Source organism: Filicampus tigris, chromosome 10 (genome assembly GCF_054856515.1).
Source record: "Filicampus tigris isolate MCC_2025a chromosome 10, RoL_Ftig_1.0, whole genome shotgun sequence".
Lineage (NCBI taxonomy): Eukaryota > Metazoa > Chordata > Actinopteri > Syngnathiformes > Syngnathidae > Filicampus > Filicampus tigris.
In genome coordinates, this window is record NC_141226.1 from 18,406,420 (window position 1) to 18,427,096 (window position 20,677).

At 42.1% G+C, this 20,677-nt stretch overlaps 1 protein-coding gene across 1 annotated transcript in view; it reads left to right on the top strand.

The window, feature by feature from the left end:
- Nucleotides 1-20,677, top strand: part of LOC147141130 (voltage-dependent R-type calcium channel subunit alpha-1E-like) — a 55,791-nt gene that overhangs the window by 31,596 nt on the left and 3,518 nt on the right. The window contains exons 13-48 of the mRNA XM_086043609.1: nucleotides 801-881; nucleotides 976-1,185; nucleotides 1,260-1,372; nucleotides 2,085-2,197; nucleotides 2,278-2,409; nucleotides 2,698-2,767; nucleotides 3,545-3,662; nucleotides 4,175-4,242; nucleotides 4,376-4,443; nucleotides 6,424-7,170; nucleotides 7,926-8,140; nucleotides 8,216-8,348; nucleotides 8,424-8,553; nucleotides 9,005-9,064; nucleotides 9,144-9,250; nucleotides 10,358-10,454; nucleotides 10,536-10,696; nucleotides 11,137-11,274; nucleotides 11,357-11,558; nucleotides 11,774-11,938; nucleotides 12,825-12,935; nucleotides 13,034-13,114; nucleotides 13,208-13,327; nucleotides 13,899-13,964; nucleotides 14,805-14,896; nucleotides 14,990-15,164; nucleotides 15,233-15,360; nucleotides 15,577-15,673; nucleotides 15,781-15,886; nucleotides 16,264-16,371; nucleotides 16,447-16,547; nucleotides 16,632-16,738; nucleotides 16,821-16,920; nucleotides 18,590-18,664; nucleotides 19,907-20,039; nucleotides 20,480-20,643. Of these exons, the coding sequence (XP_085899735.1) occupies nucleotides 801-881; nucleotides 976-1,185; nucleotides 1,260-1,372; nucleotides 2,085-2,197; nucleotides 2,278-2,409; nucleotides 2,698-2,767; nucleotides 3,545-3,662; nucleotides 4,175-4,242; nucleotides 4,376-4,443; nucleotides 6,424-7,170; nucleotides 7,926-8,140; nucleotides 8,216-8,348; nucleotides 8,424-8,553; nucleotides 9,005-9,064; nucleotides 9,144-9,250; nucleotides 10,358-10,454; nucleotides 10,536-10,696; nucleotides 11,137-11,274; nucleotides 11,357-11,558; nucleotides 11,774-11,938; nucleotides 12,825-12,935; nucleotides 13,034-13,114; nucleotides 13,208-13,327; nucleotides 13,899-13,964; nucleotides 14,805-14,896; nucleotides 14,990-15,164; nucleotides 15,233-15,360; nucleotides 15,577-15,673; nucleotides 15,781-15,886; nucleotides 16,264-16,371; nucleotides 16,447-16,547; nucleotides 16,632-16,738; nucleotides 16,821-16,920; nucleotides 18,590-18,664; nucleotides 19,907-20,039; nucleotides 20,480-20,643 (4,892 nt within the window). The remainder of the gene's footprint in view (nucleotides 1-800; nucleotides 882-975; nucleotides 1,186-1,259; nucleotides 1,373-2,084; nucleotides 2,198-2,277; nucleotides 2,410-2,697; nucleotides 2,768-3,544; nucleotides 3,663-4,174; nucleotides 4,243-4,375; nucleotides 4,444-6,423; nucleotides 7,171-7,925; nucleotides 8,141-8,215; nucleotides 8,349-8,423; nucleotides 8,554-9,004; nucleotides 9,065-9,143; nucleotides 9,251-10,357; nucleotides 10,455-10,535; nucleotides 10,697-11,136; nucleotides 11,275-11,356; nucleotides 11,559-11,773; nucleotides 11,939-12,824; nucleotides 12,936-13,033; nucleotides 13,115-13,207; nucleotides 13,328-13,898; nucleotides 13,965-14,804; nucleotides 14,897-14,989; nucleotides 15,165-15,232; nucleotides 15,361-15,576; nucleotides 15,674-15,780; nucleotides 15,887-16,263; nucleotides 16,372-16,446; nucleotides 16,548-16,631; nucleotides 16,739-16,820; nucleotides 16,921-18,589; nucleotides 18,665-19,906; nucleotides 20,040-20,479; nucleotides 20,644-20,677) is intronic.

The following is a 20,677-nucleotide window of genomic DNA, read 5'->3' on the forward strand; positions in this document are numbered from 1 at the left end:
TACCTTAAATATATTAACTGTCCGCTGACTACATTTGCATATTTTGAATGCACTTTGGGTTAATAGTTGACAAAGTGTCCAAACTTTGTATCTCTATAATTGACATAATATTCTAGTCACAGTGCAATCATTGTTTGTGTTTTTTTTTCCAATGGCCATTTTGGGATCTTAGAGTTTAGCCTTACAATAATCTGGGTATAAATTTTAAGAGCTTTGTATTTTTGTCGTTGTTGTTGTTTTTAAGATGCATTTCATTTAATTTTTGAACGGGCTACGGTCAATGTGCAGAAACACACCAAAAAAATTGTGAGAGATCACACTTATGAAAATGGGCTGACATGTGCTTGTATAATCGAGATAACCAGCCAGCCAGCCAGCCACATACATACCGAATCGTGTTAGTAGAAGAAGAAGCTGCTGTTATCTTAACTGGTAACTACATTGTGGTTAAAAACTTTTCTCCTTGGGATTTTTGTTGTGGGGAGTGACTTGGGAGACAAGTTACGCAAAAACTCTCAAAACATGTTGCTCCTCTATTTGTGACATGTAACAGCGACAGCTTCACCTCGGTTCCTGACTAGCTATCATTCCATGTTATAATCAAGGAATCTGCGGCTCAGCCTAACTCTGTGTTGACCTGAAGATTTGTGATTGTGAATGTTGAATAGCCTGATTTTCGTAACGTCTGTACTCCACTTACGTTGCAAAGAACAGAGAGCCTAATAGTTCCTTCGTTGCTCTAATGTCTTGTCTATTTTCTGAAATGGAATGATTGAAAACTTGAGTTTTCGTGTCAAAAGTGCTGAAGAGAGCGAGCAAGAAGACAGGCGCGCGTCGAGGAGCCCCGGGCGATGACAAGTACGCGGACATGTCCACTGCCAGTGAGCCTTTTACTCGCTTTCTAACTTTCCGTTTCTTTAATTACATTGCGCAAAATATCTGAAGTTAAACGCTTCCCCCATCTCTGTCTGGCAGGCATGTCCCGCTCCAGGATGAACTTCCGCAGCGGTCGTCGCGGTCCGGCCGCCTACCTGCGGCGCAAAGAGCGCATGTTGCGCATCTCCATCCGCCGCATGGTGAAGACGGACACGTTCTACCTGATGGTGCTTAGCCTGGTGGCTCTCAACACCATCTGCGTGGCCATCGTGCACCACAACCAACCCGACTGGCTCACCATCTTCCTCTGTGGGTCGCCACTTCTTTGGTGGCAGATGGCATCTAATTTTGATCTCATGGATTGTTTATTTTCGCCCTCCCAGACTATGCAGAGTTTGTGTTCCTTGGGCTGTTCCTAGCGGAGATGTTCCTAAAGATGTATGGTTTGGGTTTCCGTCTCTACTTCCATTCGTCTTTCAACTGCTTTGACTGTGGCGTGAGTGATTTTTAACGATTATTATTTTTAACGATATTACATTATGCATACAATTATAGGAGACATTTTTTCAAGATCCTAGATGTCCTCATAGCATATCTGTGACATTCTTTCATCAACATTTTTACCAAGGATCAAGAATTATAGCTCAGAATTAATTATTGCTGGCCCAATGGTGTGGATGGATTTCAGTAATTTAGTTACTGTAACAAGTAGTGGCAGAGTGAGCTATCGCGCCCCGAATCTCAGCATGCGACTGCAAACGCAGATGCCTACAAAGCCAGCATTTATTATTCCATTTATTCTGAAAAATGAGCGTTCATGAAGATTCACTCGCATTTTGGCTCAATTAGACAGCAGTTCATCACCAAGCTGTCCAAATTACACTTAATCGGTCAATTAATGTAGTTCACCCAACACAAATCGCATCTGTAACTTGGCCAATCTTTTTGAGTATGGGCCGGTTATCAAAAGTAAATGCTGAAAACACTATTAACTACCACTAATCTATGCTAACATTGCAGCTAATTTATGTGTATCGACCCGCTTTAAATATCTTACGTTTCAGTTATTTAGATGGATTTTATGAACGTTAAATGACAGATTTAGTGGAGTCGGTACTTTGAATATCACAGCCAAACGACCACAACTGTTGAAAAAAAAAAAAAAAGTCGTAGCGAGCTGGAGTGACATGCCCTCCTGATTTTTGCAGGTTATTGTGGGCAGCATCTTCGAGGTGGTTTATGGCTTCTTCCGGCCAGGTATGTCATTTGGCATCAGCGTGCTGAGGGCGCTGAGACTTCTGAGGATTTTCAAGATTACAAAGTAAGCAGGACACCAGCACCCCCACTCAACTTCTTTTACTTGTACTTTTAATGGTAGCGTTTATATTTTCTCTTTGTCAGATACTGGGCTTCCCTCAGGAACCTGGTTGTGTCGCTCATGAGCTCCATGAAGTCCATCATCAGTCTGCTTTTCCTGCTCTTCCTCTTCATTGTGGTGTTTGCTCTGCTGGGGATGCAACTTTTCGGAGGACGGTAGGACGTCTTCACTCGCCGCTAACAATCACACATTCGGTTGGTGTCGCTCAGTTTTCCAAGTGCGATTCATCAATTTAACGTTTGACGGGACGTGACCGCACTCTGAGTGGCCCCTTGATTAATTTTTCGCCAAAAAAGAACACTTTTTTTTTTTTTTTTTTTTTTTTTTTTTTTGCATTCCCCATGACAGCGTAGCACAGAGGAAACGAAAATAGCTGAGCATCTTCCTCCTTCTTGATCATATCTGACCCCATGCTTTGATCCTCCATCTCCCCTCCCCTCTAGGTTCATCTTTGAAGATTACACTCCCACCAACTTTGACACGTTTCCAGCTGCGATCATGACAGTGTTTCAGGTTTGGCCCCCCTCCTCCTCCCTCCATTCTGCCTCCATGACACATTGCACCCTGGGAGATTTCTCACCCCGGGCGCAGATTAAAAAAACTCCGCTCGCTCGCTCGCCGTCCCCACTTCGCCTCCGCTGCCCGCCCACATGGCCATGCACACATATGCGAGCATCAACATAATAAACATGAACCGAATCCACGTCAGAGCTGACACAAACACAACTGGAGCTTCATTTTAACATCCTGTTATATTTACTTATTGCTATGTTTTTTCTAACTCCTCTTGCAAATCCACCAGACTTGCCAGTCACAATATTAGGCACAGGGGACATCTATTCAAAAACTCGACCTGACAAAATGTGTTTTATTTGTCAATACATGTTGGTTATTTTTTGCTTGATAGATTCTTCAGTGTTACCACAAATGAAAAATGACCGAAGTATCTTTACACCACCAACATTCAATGAAGATCTTGAGGCATTATCTCTATATATATAAAATTTTTGATACAACTCTTGCATTGAATGCCATTAGACTTTGTACCTAATGAAGCGGTCACTGAGTAAATTATGCTGCTTTTTCAACATATTTTCAATAGTTTTCATGGTCCAAATGTCATTTTTTTTCAAAAATGAAAATGATAAAAAGAATGTTTGGTTGACTGGGTAAATGTCAGACTACACCCTGAAGTTGTCACCTATGAATGCCTCGGCACAAAGAGATAGTGGGGAGACCATTCGGCTCTCGTATTTATTCAAGCTAAATACTCATCTTATCAACTCGCAGATATTGACGGGTGAAGACTGGAATGAAGTGATGTACAACGGGATTCGCTCGCAAGGAGGCGTGCAGTACGGCATGTGGTCATCAATCTACTTCATTGTGCTCACCCTGTTTGGAAACTGTATCCTTCCTGACACAAATGAGCTTGGGTAAAATGTTCCCGCTTGTTTCATCATAATGAAACCGGAAATTGTCTCTGTTTTCTTTCTTTTTTTTTTTTTTTGTACAGTAAATGCAAATATCGCCCCAAAAATAAGTGTTGTTCTCTTGATACCAGATTATTGTGCAAACATGCTCCCTAGTGGCTGCGAGACGCATAGGACGTCATTGCTATACTGTAATTGGTGCTACGATCTTCCAGCGATACCGAGGTATATTTGCCGCATGGTTGCTTCACCTTTGGTTTTCTGGCAGGAGAAAAGTCCAATTTTCCTGTCGCGTTTAAATGTTTGCATTGAGAAAAGCAATAACACGCTTCGGAATTGCGGGGCTGTGCAAATAACTCGGTCAACAAACTACAAAAGAGAAACATTTATTAAACTGGGATATAGCCAGAAAAAAACTGTCAAATACTGTATACATTTCTAATGCAAATAGATGAATGGCGTTTGTTCTTAACCGTCTTTCTGTCAGACACACTCCTCAATGTCTTTTTGGCCATCGCTGTGGATAATCTAGCCAATGCACAGGAACTGACAAAGGTTTGACGTTGAGCTCTGCATCGCCGCATTTCGCTGTTCTTTAATTTCCCTTGTGAACGGCACTTGCCCCCCCCCCCAAAATACAACCGAATGCGTCACGAAAATCAAACAATGTGCCTGTTCGCTTTGCCAGGATGAAGAGGAAGAGGAAGAGTTCTTCAACCAACGGTATGCCAGGGGCAGAGATGGATTAATATCTGAGTAAGTTAAGGGTTAGCATAAACATATGAGCATGCCAGGATGAGAAAATTAATGAAAAAATTGGCTTGCATATTTCCTTCCTATTAATTTGATATGTTGAACACCACTATGTAACACTAGAACCCAGTGAATTCTAACAGAATATGGTCATTGAATGTAGTAGGGTTCAGGGATAGTCACGTGATTACGGTATGTGTAATGACCTCAGAAGATTGTTTCTGTTCTTTTGCTCTGAGATTGGTCATGAACTTTTAGCCTGGCACTGACCTGGTGCCTCATGATCCACTTGAGTCAGACTGCAAGTATTTAGTCAGTCTGTGAGGCGCTAATGGGAGACACATTTTGGAAGGTTGATATCCCATTAATGACTGCAGCGTCACAGCGGAAAAACACGATGACGCTCGTCCCCATTTCCTAAAATATTTATTAAAAAAAAAACCTAAACAGGCTCTCATCCAAGCATGGACATGGCTTGCTCAAGGGCTGCGCGCATTAAATTTGCATGCTTTTATTCTGCTCAAAATGATACATTTAAGGTTTTATGTAATATACTATATATATATATATATATATATATATATATATATATATATGTATATATATATATGTGTGTGTGTGTGTATATAAAATTCAAATATTTCCCATTTTTAGCTAATAAAGTATACAAAAATAATCAAACAACCTCCCAACATATTTCTACATAGTCTGCACCCCTAAAACGGCATATTGTTTTGTTTTTCTTTTTCTTTTACCCACATTGGGTTATTTTCAACCCAGCAATTTTGTGCTGGGTGTGCTAAGAAGCTCTCATTGTGTCACTTGTTTGTTGGATGTACTGTATAGATAATTTTGCAGTGTTTTAATGTGTTTTGCTGTTCCATCATGTTGTCTCGTTTTATGCCTGTTGTAAAGTGGCACTGGCCAAAATGAAATTCCCGACACCCCACAGCCCCCCAATGAGGGATCATTTTAATTTAGATGTAATGATTATATGCCGATATTCATAGTGCATACATTTGCTGTGGAAAGCATATCATTATCATTGCACATAACGTTTTTGGAAGTCACATTTTGGACTGTGTCGCCACTGTTCTGTGTATGTTGTAAAACTAATGTCTTGTTTTCAAACCATCACTCATTTATTACATGGACAACAACAGAATCCGAATAACAGTAAGTAAAACAGTATGCGTCTGTCTTCCTCTCTAGAAATGTCTCCCTGAAACACTTGTTGAGATTCTGTTCTTTAGATTTGACACTATGCTTTTGTGTTAATCCTGCACTTTCCCCTTTGTGGTCTTGTGGGTTTTTTCACTTATTATCTCTCAGGTAACCTCATGTTTTCTTCTTTTTTTGGATGCCTTTATTTCTTTAGCTTGGACTATTTCACCTATTTTTCCTCATTACACCTTTAGAGTCACAGAAAAGCCCTAATCTTTTCTGGCAAGTTTCAGTTGTTCTAGCATTTTTTTTCTGTTTGGTTTTTGTTTTCTTGCATATCTGGTATGCTACCTGAATATTAGTCTGAATGTTGTTTTCCACCAGTGAAGCAGTAGTTTGACCTTTTGGAGAATGTGCTTGCATTTAGACAGTGAAAAGTAACAAGTAGAACTTGCTCTGAAGTGTGTTAGTTTCGCACAGGGAAACAACTAGCGGGGCTTCACTCATTCAGTCAAAATCAAAACAGCACCACTCTGGTTTTGCTTAGGGACTCGGCAATAGTGAATTAAGGAAGTCATTTCATATTAGCTAGCACTTAACAATAACTTTTGAGGCAGAAGCTGGCTATCTGTTTCTCTCTATAACTGTACTGTATAAGCTTTGCTTGGCTAAGCTACATTAAGTTCAAGCATTGTAGTTTCAGTAGATACTTCATAAGAATCGGTGCTCTCACTCAAATGTCCAAAATGTCAAACTAGTCCTTTAAAATTAGGTTGTTTGCCACCAAATATTGATGATGTGTGTATTGTTACTCTTTAGTGGCAGAAGAAGACCCTACCTATACAGGAAACGTGCCATTCACCGAGGTCGGCCTACCTTCCCCGATGACGCAGACGGAGCGATGGCAGCCGTGGATGAGCAGCCCCTCAACAGCTCCAATGCCTTCGCCAACCGCCGCGAGAGACGGAGAAAAGTCAACATGTCCGTTTGGGAGCAGAGGGCCAATCAGCTGCGCAAACGCCGCCAGATGGCTAGCAGGGAGGAGCTCTTCAGCAGCCCCGCCGAGGACACCGTTGAAACCCCCAGTACCCACCATGCGCCTGCACTGTCCGCGGAAGCCAGCCCGGCCCACCTGTCCGAGTCCCCCATGTCTGTTGGGATGCCCTTACCTGAGCCGCCCATGTCCATAACTATCCCCATACCTGAGCCCCCTGTGGCCGAGCCTTTGGTCAACCTCTCTGAGGAGAAAACTGGTGGCACTAACCACCGAACTACAGGCGGGGGTCGACACAGGATGGCTCGCAAGTTCAGACCAGGTCAGGGGCCAGAGGAAGGGGCCAGACACAGACGCCACCGTCACCGTGAGGCTCGTGCTGAGGCCAAGAGCCTGGACTGCACACAGACGCCACATGATGCGCTTCTGGCCAAGCGCTCACTCAGTCAGGAGAGGAGAATACTGGATGAGAGGGAGGAGCATGAGGAGAAACCTGAGGCAGAAGGCCAGATCCAGGATGATTCTGGAATGTGTATTGTCAACCCGTATGCAGATATTGGAGAAGATGGAAGGTAGACTGTCAGACAAAAGGTTATCTTTAAAGGGTCTTACTGGGGTGGTACTCCCTTTAACTTCTATTTTTATTAGTAAGAAACTGTACTCCATTAGGAAGACACCATTAGTTTCTATAGGGAATACACCTTTAGTCCCTTGGGAAGAACCTGCACTACCTCGGGAGGATACCGGTAATCCCTTGAGACAGTACCTGGACTCTCTTGGGAAGATACAGTACCTGTACATCCTTAGCATACTTCCACTTCCTTGGGGATTTACCTGTACTACCTTGGAAATATAAATGTACTCCCTTGGAAGATATCTGTGGTCCCTTGGGATTTTTTCCCCCACTTTGTAAGATACCTGTACCTTTTTAGCCCAGGAAAAGGTTACAATTAAGAAAATCTTTTAGGGAAGATACCTGCACTCCCTTTGGGAATATGTCCCTTTACTCTCTTGACAAGATTATCTTTTTGTACCTATTTCTGACAGTGTAAGTGAGGGGTGTACCACTCTGGTCTACCAGGGCCGCTATCCAGTGTGTTTTAGATGTCTCCCTCTTCCAACACTCCTAATTCAACTGATCGGGATCATTGTCAGGCTTCTGAAGAGATTGCTGATGAGCTGATCATTTGAATCAGGTGTGTTGGAGGAGGGATACATCTCAAACAAGTTTGATAGGGATCCTCAAGGACCGGAGTTGGCCACTAGGATTTTCAAAAGAGGTCTTTTGATCATATCTATACCATCTTGTATTTGTCTTTTGCCTCAGGATGTCTGACATTCCCGAGCCTCCTCAGTGCGAGCGGCTTCTGGATTGTCCAACCGTCCCAGCGGAGATGGCTCTGGAGGCCACAGAGTACACCGTGTGCACCCTTGAAGCCGAGAAACGTGCAGGCTCCCTCCACCGCAACAAGTCCAATCCAGATGGATGCGTGGCCATCGAGATGTCGGCTCAACCGCTGCTGGAATTGACGCCCATAACAGGTTGTCTCAGACGTTCTCAGGTGGACACAAAGATCTTTGTCACACCAATTCAGACTAAAACTTTCTGACTTGTAGTGAATAGTAAAGAACTGGAAGCCTACCATTCTGAACAGAGAGACAGAGAGGAAGACACTGAGGAAGAGGAACCTCCTATTGCTCCCAAACCTGTTGCTCCGGGCAGCATGTTCCTTTTCAAGGCCTCAAACCCGTAAGATGATGAAAAGTCCCACTGCTTTCACAAAGTGAATCACGACTGTTTGTTCTACCCATCTTTGGTCCATAGGATCAGAAGGATATGCCACTACATTGTCAATATACGCTATTTCGAGATGACAATCCTCCTTGTGATTGTGGCAAGCAGCATCGCACTGGCCGCTGAGGACCCCGTATGCACCAGTTCGGAAAGAAACAAGGTACAAAAAGATTCTTGAGGTCCGTAGTTTTACTAATTGTGTGAAATGATATATGAATATATATACCTGCACCTGGACTGTTTACTTGTGAACGCTTATTATTTGTTGTCAGTTTAAAAGAGTGATTTCAAAAAGATCCTGTTAATCTACACCATGGTATGTTTTTTCGGTGTCAGACACTCCCTCAATTAGTTGGTGGTACATGATGCTTGACTTTGCATGACAGTCCATCTGGCTCCTTCTTCTTACTGGGCTTGTTTTGCCTGAGGCATTCACTAAGGGGCCATCAACTTGATGTATTCTTTGAGGCCTGTTCTTTCCTCCGCTGCTGCCCATGACGCTCACTAGTCCACGGCCCGGGTGGGCTAGGAAACACTCCTGCTTTTACTGGATGCAATATATATAAATGGTATTCGTTGTATAAAGACTGTCTTTGTGCTTTTTAAATCAGGTCCTCCGTTATTTTGATTATGTCTTCACCGGGGTGTTCACCTTTGAAATGATCATCAAGGTAGGCACCCAACAACATCATTCGCTGCTGTGAAACCCTCACCGTGACGTGACTCAAATTGCGTGCGTGTCTATTGAAGATGATTGACCAGGGCCTCATCCTGCACGATGGCTCCTACTTCAGAGACATGTGGAACATCCTAGACTTCATCGTGGTGGTGGGAGCGCTCATTGCCTTCGCTCTGACGTGAGTCACCATATAAGCACCTGTCTGCCAGTGACTAACACGTTGACTCACTGCCGGTCTTCAATGGCCATGCACTCTGGTTATATATCACTTTTCACTGTAGTGTGCCTCAATGACATAGGAAAAGAAGCTATATTTCTGTTTAATTGTATTGTGTCATGACTTTACAGTAATTATTTCTGTTGTCTCTCAGTGTAACAAATAACTCTTTTGACCGGTTTTGCCTTTCGTTGTTAATTTCTCTGTTGTGACTTTATAGCTGTGACTCTTCCAGCTCACAGTGTCTCTCTCCTTATGCCTCTGCCCCCTTGTTCTCTGTTGTTCCTGTGGATTTTGTCTCTGTGGGGGCACCCAGGAATGTGATGGGGTAAACATTTAATTATGTCACACTAAACGTTCATTGTCATGTTCCTTGATTTGCCCTTTTTTTTTGTTGATGTTGAAATCAATGCACTTTTTTTTTGGGTCTCCCAAAATCTCATTGAACTTCAGAGCCTGACTCATACAGCCATACACACCGGCCACACTCCATTTTTTTTTTTTTTTATTTAAAGAAATTGTTCAAATGTGTGAGACATGCAGTTGCTCCATAATGTTATGTGCATCTGAGTTAATGTTCCAGGGAGCTCACCACTTGCTAGTTCCACCCAGTCTCAGTTTTAAACTTCAGTTTCATTTTGAATTGTAATACAGTGGGCCCCTCGTGTAGTCATGGTTTGGCAGCCGCAGATGCACCTATTCGCAGATTTTATTTTCCCCAATTAAAAAAAAAAAATGTTTTGGATATTTGTACATGTGTCATATTTGCCTTAAAATCATGGATAGTTTTTTAAATTTTTTTAATAAGCCGACTATGACTCCAATCATATGATAAATACATGCAAGATTTAAGTCATTTTGGGGCATTTGATCATTTAGACGTAATTTGTAGGTATTCAGTAGACACTCACAAACTAACAGTCACTACACAAACATATAGTGCTTCATTGTCTTGAAAATGTTTTTTTTTTTTTTTTCTGGAATTTTATGTTGCTGTTTTGTTGTGGTGTACTGGTTCAAAACTACCCCAGCTTGAGCCTGAACATCACATTCCAACGTTTTGAACAGAAACAACAAAGGTCGAGACATAAAGACCATCAAGTCCCTCCGCGTTCTAAGAGTCCTGCGGCCGCTCAAAACCATCAAGAGGCTTCCTAAACTCAAAGTAAACATCCGCGCACATGGTCTCTTTGAAACTATAGATGAACTTGAGCAACCATCTTGTCCCCCCTCTCTCTTTTTGTAGGCCGTGTTTGACTGTGTGGTGACGTCCCTGAAAAATGTCTTCAATATCCTCATCGTGTACCAGCTCTTTATGTTCATCTTTGCCGTCATCGCCGTGCAGCTTTTCAAGGGCAAGTTCTTCTACTGCACCGACAGCTCCATGAACACAGAGAAGGAGTGCCAGTAAGTGCACGTACCAAAACAGCACCACTCATAAACAACCGCATCCGTGTTTTGTTTATTTTTCCTCTGGTGCACATGATGTATGGATGATTAACGCAACGTATTTGTGGAATGACAGAGATAAATATTGGGATTGGTGTCTGGGATTGCCTTGCTCAGCTATCACGTACTGTACCGGTATTGAGCGTCATTAACATTTTTAAAGGGATTTTCCATGATCTAGCTCTGGTAATGGCTCTCGGGTGATTGTACATTAACTCATTAACTGCCAGACATTTTCAAACCCTCTTTTACCCTTAAGTTTGAAAAACAAAAACAGAACAAAATATCAATAAGTTCCTGGGAATGATTAGCTGGACTGTGAAAAAAACATATAAAAACGTTTTTGGCAGTGAATGAGTTTTAAAGAATGTACCGGTATGTATGTGTTTGCCTCACAGAGGCTACTACATCGATTACACCAGAGACAAGAAGGAGGTGAAGAGGAGAGAGTGGAAGAGACACGAGTTCCACTACGACAACGTCTGCTGGGCCCTCCTCACTCTCTTCACCGTCTCCACCGGCGAGGGATGGCCTCAGTCTGTGTCTTTCTTTTTCACGAATGACACAAACTATTCAAATGACCAGTAAAAAACAAAGTTGTAGTTGTCTCACCGACAGGGTACTGCAGCACTCCACCGACGTGACCGAGGAGAGCATGGGGCCCAGTCGAGGCAACCGCATGGAGATGTCCGTTTTCTACGTGGTGTACTTTGTGGTCTTTCCCTTCTTCTTCGTCAACATCTTCGTGGCTCTGATCATCATCACCTTCCAGGAGCAGGGCGACAAGATGATCCAGGAGTGCAGTCTGGAGAAGAATGAGGTGCGGCCCTGTCACGTCATTTGTTACATTTTGATAAATTTTTAAAAGGTGAGAAAAAAAATCTCCAAGTGTGTGGTGTACTCCACCATGCATACCCGATCGCCGTATGTGGATTTGTGAGCATGAATATTGAACAGGATTATGATTAGTGATTGTTGGTATCTGTGTATCACACTTAAGGCTTGAAGAATGAATTACATTTTGGTCTCTTTCAGAGGGCCTGCATTGACTTTACCATCAGTGCCAAGCCCATGACGCGCTACATGCCCCAGAACAGGCAAACCTTCCAGTACAAGTTGTGGCACTTTGTTGCGTCGCCCTCTTTCGAGTACACCGTGCTGGTGATGATCGCCCTCAACACTGTGGTCCTCATGATGAAGGTAAAAATTACACAGAACTTTACTCCAACTAAATTGATGAGAGTACCAGTAGAAATAATTGATTTTCCTATTTTTTTTTTTTTACAAATATTTAATGATACTTAATGTGTTGTAATGCTGTTTATAACAGCACAATTCAATTATTTTCCATTGTACTATACATTCTGATTGTAAAATTATACCAGTATATGTTGATGGTTTTTATTATAATTTGTAAACATTAGCAAATGATTGAGTAAAATCTATATTGTATAATTGATTTAGATATATGCTGAATCAAAATCTGTACATTTGCATGTGTGCATTATAATCATAACATATCATAAAATTGACGATTGTGAAATAAATTGTTTAGCAACTTAAGATTTGCCACAACGCATGATTAGATGGAAGCCATTTATTGGTGCAAATGCATTTTCATGAAAATAATTATTTCAAAATTACATACTTTTTTCTAAATACATTAATAAATAAAAAAATAAAAATAAAATGTTATATACACTGTTATAAAATAACAGTATTATTACAGTGGTGCACCAGTTATGTGCAAATGAGTGAATAAAATTGACTTTTTACAAATGGGAATCAATGACTCAAGATATAGAACATCAATTTATTCAAGCGGGGGCTTTTATTTGTACAAATGTACTTTTTTTTTACCTCCCGCATACATTCATACACAATAATACGCCTATTAAAATATTATAGTAGTAATCAAGGATGTATATTACATAGTGTCTTATGGTGTATGTTGTTACTCTCGTGACGTAAATTCTAATTGTATAAATGTGTCCGAACATCGCCCTTGTGTTAATTTGATGATGTCGTTTGCCATGATGAACCTTTCCTAATAATTCATCTTTATCATTTTTGTCTGTTTTTTCAGTACCACTCGGCCCCCACGGCCTATGACACAGTCCTGAAGCACCTCAACACAGCATTCACAGTCCTCTTCTCCCTGGAGTGCATACTCAAAATCATGGCGTTTGGTTTTGTGGTGAGGAAAGACTCGCTAAGCCACAAACATTTCTCACTGGACTAATAAGAAATGCAAAGTATTCGTGTGTAATACCGATGCCGTTTTATTTCCGGCAGAATTATTTCAGAGATACGTGGAATATTTTCGACTTCATCACAGTGCTTGGCAGCATCACTGAGATTGTTGTGGATTTACAGGTGAAACCGAAACACTCCGAATATGTTATGCTGTTATTGTAAAGGCAGAATTGATCATAACAACTACGACGTGCTCCCTCTTCTCCGGTCCAGTCGATGAACACCATCAACATGAGCTTCCTAAAACTCTTCCGAACGGCCCGCTTGATCAAGCTGCTGAGGCAGGGTTACACCATTCGCATTCTTCTCTGGACTTTTGTACAGTCTTTCAAGGTTGGAAATCTTTACTTCCCCCAAGAAGCGTATTTATTTTCATCTGTCTGCATGTTTTGCTTCTTCAACCTTGATTTTTAGGGGACTGGCGAGAGTGTAATGGTTCCCATAAACTGACTTTCACTCACAGTGAGTGAAACTAATACTAACGAACACTGCTAAGCTAAAAAGGTGGTGGACGATACCAGGAACGAACTAACAAAATGGAATGTAATCTACAGAAGATTTGAAAAAAATGAGAACTAGCAAAACACACAAAAGGTCCTTGTGTATGCCATCGGATTAGCATGAAGTACAACTAATAGCAATACAATTCAATAAACCGGCGCCATCCTTTTGCTTCTGCTGTACCTAAATATTCTACTAATTGACAAGTAAAAAAACGGGTGCGCAGCAGAGACTCCGCCCAGCAGAAATCGACTGGGAAATGGTAGAACACTGACAATAGCAGAGGAGACAGTCACATGACATACCATTAAAAAGCCCACTTTGTATTAAAAAACAACAACACCAACTTTGAGTTCAATATAAAGTTGACATTCTGATCATTTCTAGCCTTTGCTTCCAACAGGCACTTCCTTACGTCTGCCTGCTCATCGCCATGCTTTTCTTCATTTACGCCATCATCGGAATGCAGGTAAGGTTTCTAGTCGGCTCTCCACGGTGGAACCTCCAAAGTGGAACAATTTGGGTTTGACTAAAGTTGTCGGGAAAAAGTAATGCCTAAAATTTCAAATATCTGCAGTTCAAACCATCATCATGTGTGACGTCAGTAAATCTTGTGAGCAGCTTGTGCTACACTATTCTATGACTATTACTCTTTATCGAATATCATTTAAGACAAATTCATTTTACCCGGCAGATGCTAACCTAAATATCATGTAGCTTAAAGTGGAAGTCAACCCAAAAAAATTCTTTACAATAATATGTTTTATGCAGCCCCACTAGGTCTAAACACGGCATTCTTAAAATTGCGTTTGTGGAATATGAGTTAAGCAGCGAAATCCACTTGTTTTTGTCCATCTCAGGCGGCGGCCATTTTGTCACTTGCTCTCAACTGAAAACAACCAATCATGGCTCACCTGTTTTCTGAAGCTGAGCCATGATTGGTGGTTACCTGAGCCCTGAGCAGCTGTGATGTCATTTTCAACCGTGGCAAAATGGCTGCCCATTGAGATGGATAAAAACATGTGGATTTTAATGCTTAACTCATACTCCACAATCAGAATGCCGTTTTTCAACTAGTGGGCCTGCGTAGAACATATTCTTGAAAAAAAATATGTTTGGGTTGACTTCCCTCTTTAAATCAGCGTCTGTACATAAAAAAGTGAATAAATTAGTAAAGGTTGACACAAAAAAAAAACCAACAAATAACATAATTTCCTATGGGATTACAAAGCAGATAGTGTTCGCCTTTGGCGGTTCCGCTGTATTCTGATGTTTCTGGTGATGTAATATTGGTACCGTCTTTCCACAGGTGTTCGGAAACATCAAGCTGAATGACGAGAGCCACATCAATCAGCATAACAACTTCAAGACCTTTTTCGGCGCCCTTATGCTGCTTTTCAGGTGGGCCTCACGCAGCGTTCGCTCGTCTTGATGTTTCACTGTGCGGCTTAATGTTCTGCAAATGAGCCGCTGGCTGTTTTTTAACACCATCAGGAGTGCAACGGGGGAGTCCTGGCAGGAGATCATGCTTTCCTGTCTGTCGGGTCAGGAGTGCGAGCCCGACCCCTCCATCGCCCCATTCACCTTGTCCCCGGACCACGAGGGAGGCTGCGGCACAGACTTCGCTTACTGTTACTTTGTCTCCTTCATCTTCTTCAGCTCCTTTCTGGTCAGAAGTCAAACTATAGAAAGATGATGATGTTTGTATTCAGATTTAATGCGCTTTGTTGCTTGTAGATGTTAAATCTCTTCGTGGCTGTCATTATGGATAACTTTGAGTACCTGACGCGAGACTCCTCAATCCTCGGACCGCATCACCTGGACGAGTTTGTCAGAATCTGGGGAGAATATGATCGTCTGGCATGGTGAGATAATGTATTGCTTCCAGTGTAGTGGGAGTTTAATCAAAGGACAAATACAGGAGATTATTTAAACACTGCTATTATTTAAAGGGGAAGTCAGTAATTTCCAAAACCAAAGAGAACGCTTATGCCTCTCAGTTCAAAACAAGGTCGCTAAAAATAAACTTTTCTCCTATTTTGTTTTTCCTCTTCTCCTTCCTGCTTAATTGCACTATGAAGTGGACGCATCCACTACACCGCCATGTATGAGATGTTAACACACATGTCTCCTCCACTGGGCCTGGGCAAAAAATGCCCTGCCAAGATTGCCTATAAGGTAACAAGAGCGAACTCTTTTTAAAGGGAATGTGAAGAGTTTTAAGAAACTAAGTGTGTAAAATGCCACTCACTCCCGTTTTTTTTTTTTTTTTTTTGGTCTCACAGAGGCTGGTGCTGATGAACATGCCGGTGGACGAGGACATGACGGTGCACTTCACCTCCACGCTCATGTCACTCATACGCACGGCGCTGGACATCAAAATAGCCCGCGGTGAGGATCAGATGCGTTTGTGTTAGGTTTGTGTGCGTCTAGTCCCACGGGTGGGCAAACTTTAGTGTTCAAGGGCCGCATTTGATTTTTATGCGGACAGATAGGCAAGGTCATTCATAGGTGAGGTTAAAAAAAAAATGTTGAAAATATTTAAAATAGTTCATCATGTAAATAATAATCTCTTGGTGAAGCAGCATGTGCCTCATCATCCATGATTATTCTTGCATGTCATGTTCCAAGTAACTCTCAATAATTAGTTATCGTCATGACACACAACAAATGCCGCGTAAGTCAGAGCACACCGCCGTCCTTTTGTTTACGCTTACGGTCCCCTCCCTCGCAGCGGAGGTAAAACCTTGTGAGCGCATGTGTCACAGGTGGCGAGGACCGCATCGCCTTGGATGCCGAACTTCAAAAGGAGATCAGTATCATCTGGCCCTACCTGCCGCAGAAGAACTTGGACCTCCTGGTGCCCATCAACAAAGGTGGGGGTCCAATCGTTGATGGTCCAGCAGCCGCGTTAGCATTAGCGTTAGCGCTGACATGAGTCACGTGTGCAGACACGGACATGACGGTGGGGAAGATTTACGCCTCCATGATGATCATGGACTACTTCAAACAGAACAAGGCCAAGAAGCTGCGGCAACAGCTGGAAGCTCAGGTCGGACCGACGAGATTTTGCCTTTTAAAACTTCGTTTCAAAATCAAATACAAATCAAAATGGACGTACTGTGTTTAAAATCAGAAAAGCAACCTGATCTTCAAACGTCTGGACGCGGCCACGCTACCTGAGGACATTCTGTCCAACACGCAGCCTCTGCCCATGATGGCCCACAGCGCTGGATCCGCCCTGTCGGTTTATTTCTACCTTGTTTGCGGGCGTGCGTCTTTTTACGTTTTTTCATGGTTTCTTATGTGTCCAATCACCGCACAGGACACGTGGAGGTTTTGTGGCCTTGAGTCCTATTTCACCACAGGAGCTATTTCTGCAGTCCATGAGCTCAGACACGGATGCTGGTCAGCAACAGAACCTGGTAGGCAAAGAGCAACTTTTCGTACACGTTATGACTGTCACTTACACTTCAATGGAGCCTCCAAAGTTAAACGATCTTGAGTTTGCGCTCAATGGGAAATATGTCCTAAAAGTAAAAACAAAATGCCATCGTGCACAGATCGAGGATAGGGGACGGTCTCCGGTTGTGCTTCTGCCATGTCGAGACTCTCTGCGCAACTAGCATGCTGCATTTAAGGGAAATCAAAGGAGCCGCTTTGATTGGTTGAAGTCGGCTGTGACCACTACCTCAGCGGCGCAACACTCCCTCTGGCAGATTTGACAGCCTGCACTCGTCCAGTGTCGCGTCTAAACCATCACAATGCAGAGATATGCCACCCAACGAGCCACATTTATGTCGGTCATGGAAACAGAGACCCTAATGTGTGTGCAAAAATATAGAACTCAATTGAAGATGCATTGCACTGGGGAACAATTTGGGGGGAAAAAGTCTGTTGTGTTAGATTTTTATGATGATTAAAACTAAAATCGTCATGCTGATTCCAAATTTGCACTCAGTTGTTTTCTAGCACGTCAAGTTTTTTTCTCCCCAGTTTACCCTCCAGATGAGGAAAAAATTCTGTTGTAAGGGGAACCGGTTCAAATTGGACTCACCTACAACTACGTGGCAACTTGTTTGTGCAGTCTCAATTGAGACTGTGTGGTGAGAGGTGTGTGCAGCTCCCAATAGGTCATTACTATCAATATCTGCGAATAGAAAGATAGCATAGTAAGAATTAAGCGGATTACTGCTGGTTTTTCTCTTACTTTGTAACCATGGGCAGACCGTTGTAAGTTGTATTTGGTTTAATGCAGTTTTTTTTAAAAGTTTTTTTCAAAGCCTGTAACTATTCCATCTTAGTGTTTTATTTACATACCTACACAATTTTTTCACATTTTTTAGGAAAACTGTGATCCTATAGCTCAGAAACTTGACTTGAAAAAAGGGAGATCAATTTTGGATTCCGCACCAATTAATTAGACTAATTAGTTTTAGTCACATTTTAATCTTATAAAACATTTACATGAATAGCCAAATGTTTGTCAGAAAAAAATATCGGTATATTGGAACGGACTTTGTTGAACTTTGGAGGTTCCAGTGTACCATGACAAAAACCAGGGACACGTATGGTCATCCCCGAAAATTGTAAACTGTTATCGCATTCCATTATCTTCTTTCATTGTTACTTCCAATGTTTCCCAATTCTTTTGACCATCGTTTCCATCACAGAAAGCCCTACACACATGCAATTCCTTTTCACTGCTTGCATTAATTTCAGACTACTTTCTTATGCCGTTGCAGAACATTAATGTGGTCTTCTAGGTGGGGGGGGGGGGGGGAGCCAGCCCGTTGTTAATGTTCGTTGTCTCCAAACTGTCCGGTTTAGTGGCTGGTGGCGCCTGTCGGCCCTTGGAGACAGATGTCCTTTTGTGTGTGTGTGTGTGTGTGTGAGAGAGAGAGAGAGACTCTCAATATGTGAACATGCATGACCGCACGTCCTTTCAAGCTTAAATATGGATCCCATATTTCGCTGTGACGCATCACCCCTCCTGTTGTTAACTGGTCTGTTCCCGGGCGCGACTATGGCGCTGGTGATAGTGGCTCAATGGATGATCAAGGCGGTCCTCCTCCTCTGTCTCTGCTCACCCAGGTGGGCGAGTGCCGTTGGGGGAGGGGCCTGTGTGTGCGGGCCTCCTCCGTGCCGCGCCTGGCTGTAGAGTTGCAGGTACAAATTTCCTGCATGACACGGTCTCCTGTGTGTGCACAGCCTGGACTTTTGCCAGCGGCTGCATGGGTGGCGGTTCTTTTTTTTTTTTTTTGCCCTCATGGGCCACACCAAGATGTGCTTTTTGGACTTTGATGCTGTGGAAATTTGATGATGGGTAAATTTGGCAGAAACGTTGTGGGTCACTGCTTTCCTCCAGTCAGGAAGAGGCTGCATGGTACCTTTGGATGTTTGGAATGCTTTTGGAATGTTTCATGTATTAAAGGATAGAAGGCCTGAAACAAATTTGTTCATCCTTTCAAATCAAAAAGGTATTTGACTAGTTTGTTATAAGTAAACATCATTTCTTTTTTTGGGAGAGTACTTCTGTTTTTCTGTTGCGTAATTTCATCTCTTGTATTGTGATAAACTCAAATCTGATTTATTATGTGCATAAATATCAAAATGTTTCTTTCACCACAGCTGTACGGGACAGTAATCTGGAACACCACAGTAATATGAACATAAATTGCATATTTTCCTCTCTTTTTTTCTTCCTTTGCTATTCATATAGCATAATACATAATAATCCAATAACCTATTTTGCTGCGGCAAAGTAAAAAAATAATGAAAATTTGTATCTGTTAAATGTTAAAACCAAAAATTGTGACTGATAATTGTGATGTATTGTGAAAAAATAAAATAATATAATACCCTGTAATATTTATTTCAATGTTGCACATATTTAAAAAAAACAAAACTTTTTAAATAAGATTTGTATTTATGATGATGAAGAACAATTTTTTTGAAAAACTTTTTTGTCAAATAAATGTGATGAATTTCATCCTGCGACAAAGAACAAACAATACTGTAATTTGGAGTGATTATATAACTGTTTATTATTCCCCAAAAAAACAACAATCAAGTGATTCCTGACTCAGTACATAAGTAGTTTGTTTAGTGATGGCGGGGGGGTAAATTTTTTTTTTTTTTTTTTATCATTTTCCTTCATTATTTGCTGACTGGTGATTAGATTTAGCCTGTTACAATCTACTTTCAAATAATCATTTGCTCTGTTTCAGTAACTATGTTCTATACCACTGCTTTAGGGTTCTTTAAAATGACTTCAATTTAACATTTGAAAAGGTACATGAAGCCAGAGGCTCAGCCTTTCTTACTGAAGCATGCAGATGAAAGCGTCTAACTTTAATGATCGGAATGTAATGTGGGTGTTTTTCATGTTTTTTGTTTTTGTTTTTACAGACAGAGGCTGCCGGCGAATCGATGAAGCGTTCCGCCTCCACCGTGTCGGACCAACAAGTCAACGGCCTTTGGCAGGAAGAGAAAAGTCCCGAGCGCTTTTATCGACCCCGTCACAAGAGCTACAAGGCTGCGGGTCTGTCAACAAGTCACATTTCCTCCATCGATGTCATATTTCTTAATACAAGGGGCCCTCGGTTTGTGAAGGAGTTCCTTTCTTACAGAAACGAAATGTGAATTTGTAGTCGAAATGCATTGTGGTCTCACTAACCTAAAAAAACAGCAAATTAGTTAGTTGGTGCATGTCAGAGTCGTCGAACAATCCTAAAACGAGGACATTGTAGTTTTCGAGCTCGGGCGGGAATTTTAAACTCAGGTTAGCGTTGTTTGAAATGAATGATTGAAGACAGGGTGAGAGTTTCAAACTACGGTAGGTTTACTGTGCAAATTATGTGGTGAAAAAATATTAAATTGACCAGTATGAGGTTTTGTCCCTATGCTAGCAAGATATTGGAACCGTCGTAAACCGGGGAGCCCCATCATCATCATCCTCATCATCTCTTTCTGTCTGACCAGTGTCTCGGTCCGAGCACTGGCAGCAGGGCGAGCGGGACCGAGGCCGATCCAAGGAGCGTTGCCACCTTCTCTCTCCGGATGTGTCCCGCTGCAACTCGGAGGAGCGCAGCTTGCAGCCGTCGCGCTCCTCAAGCATGGAGAGGACACGCACCCGAGACAAACAGGTACAAAATACAATTGTATTGTTAAGAACATGGC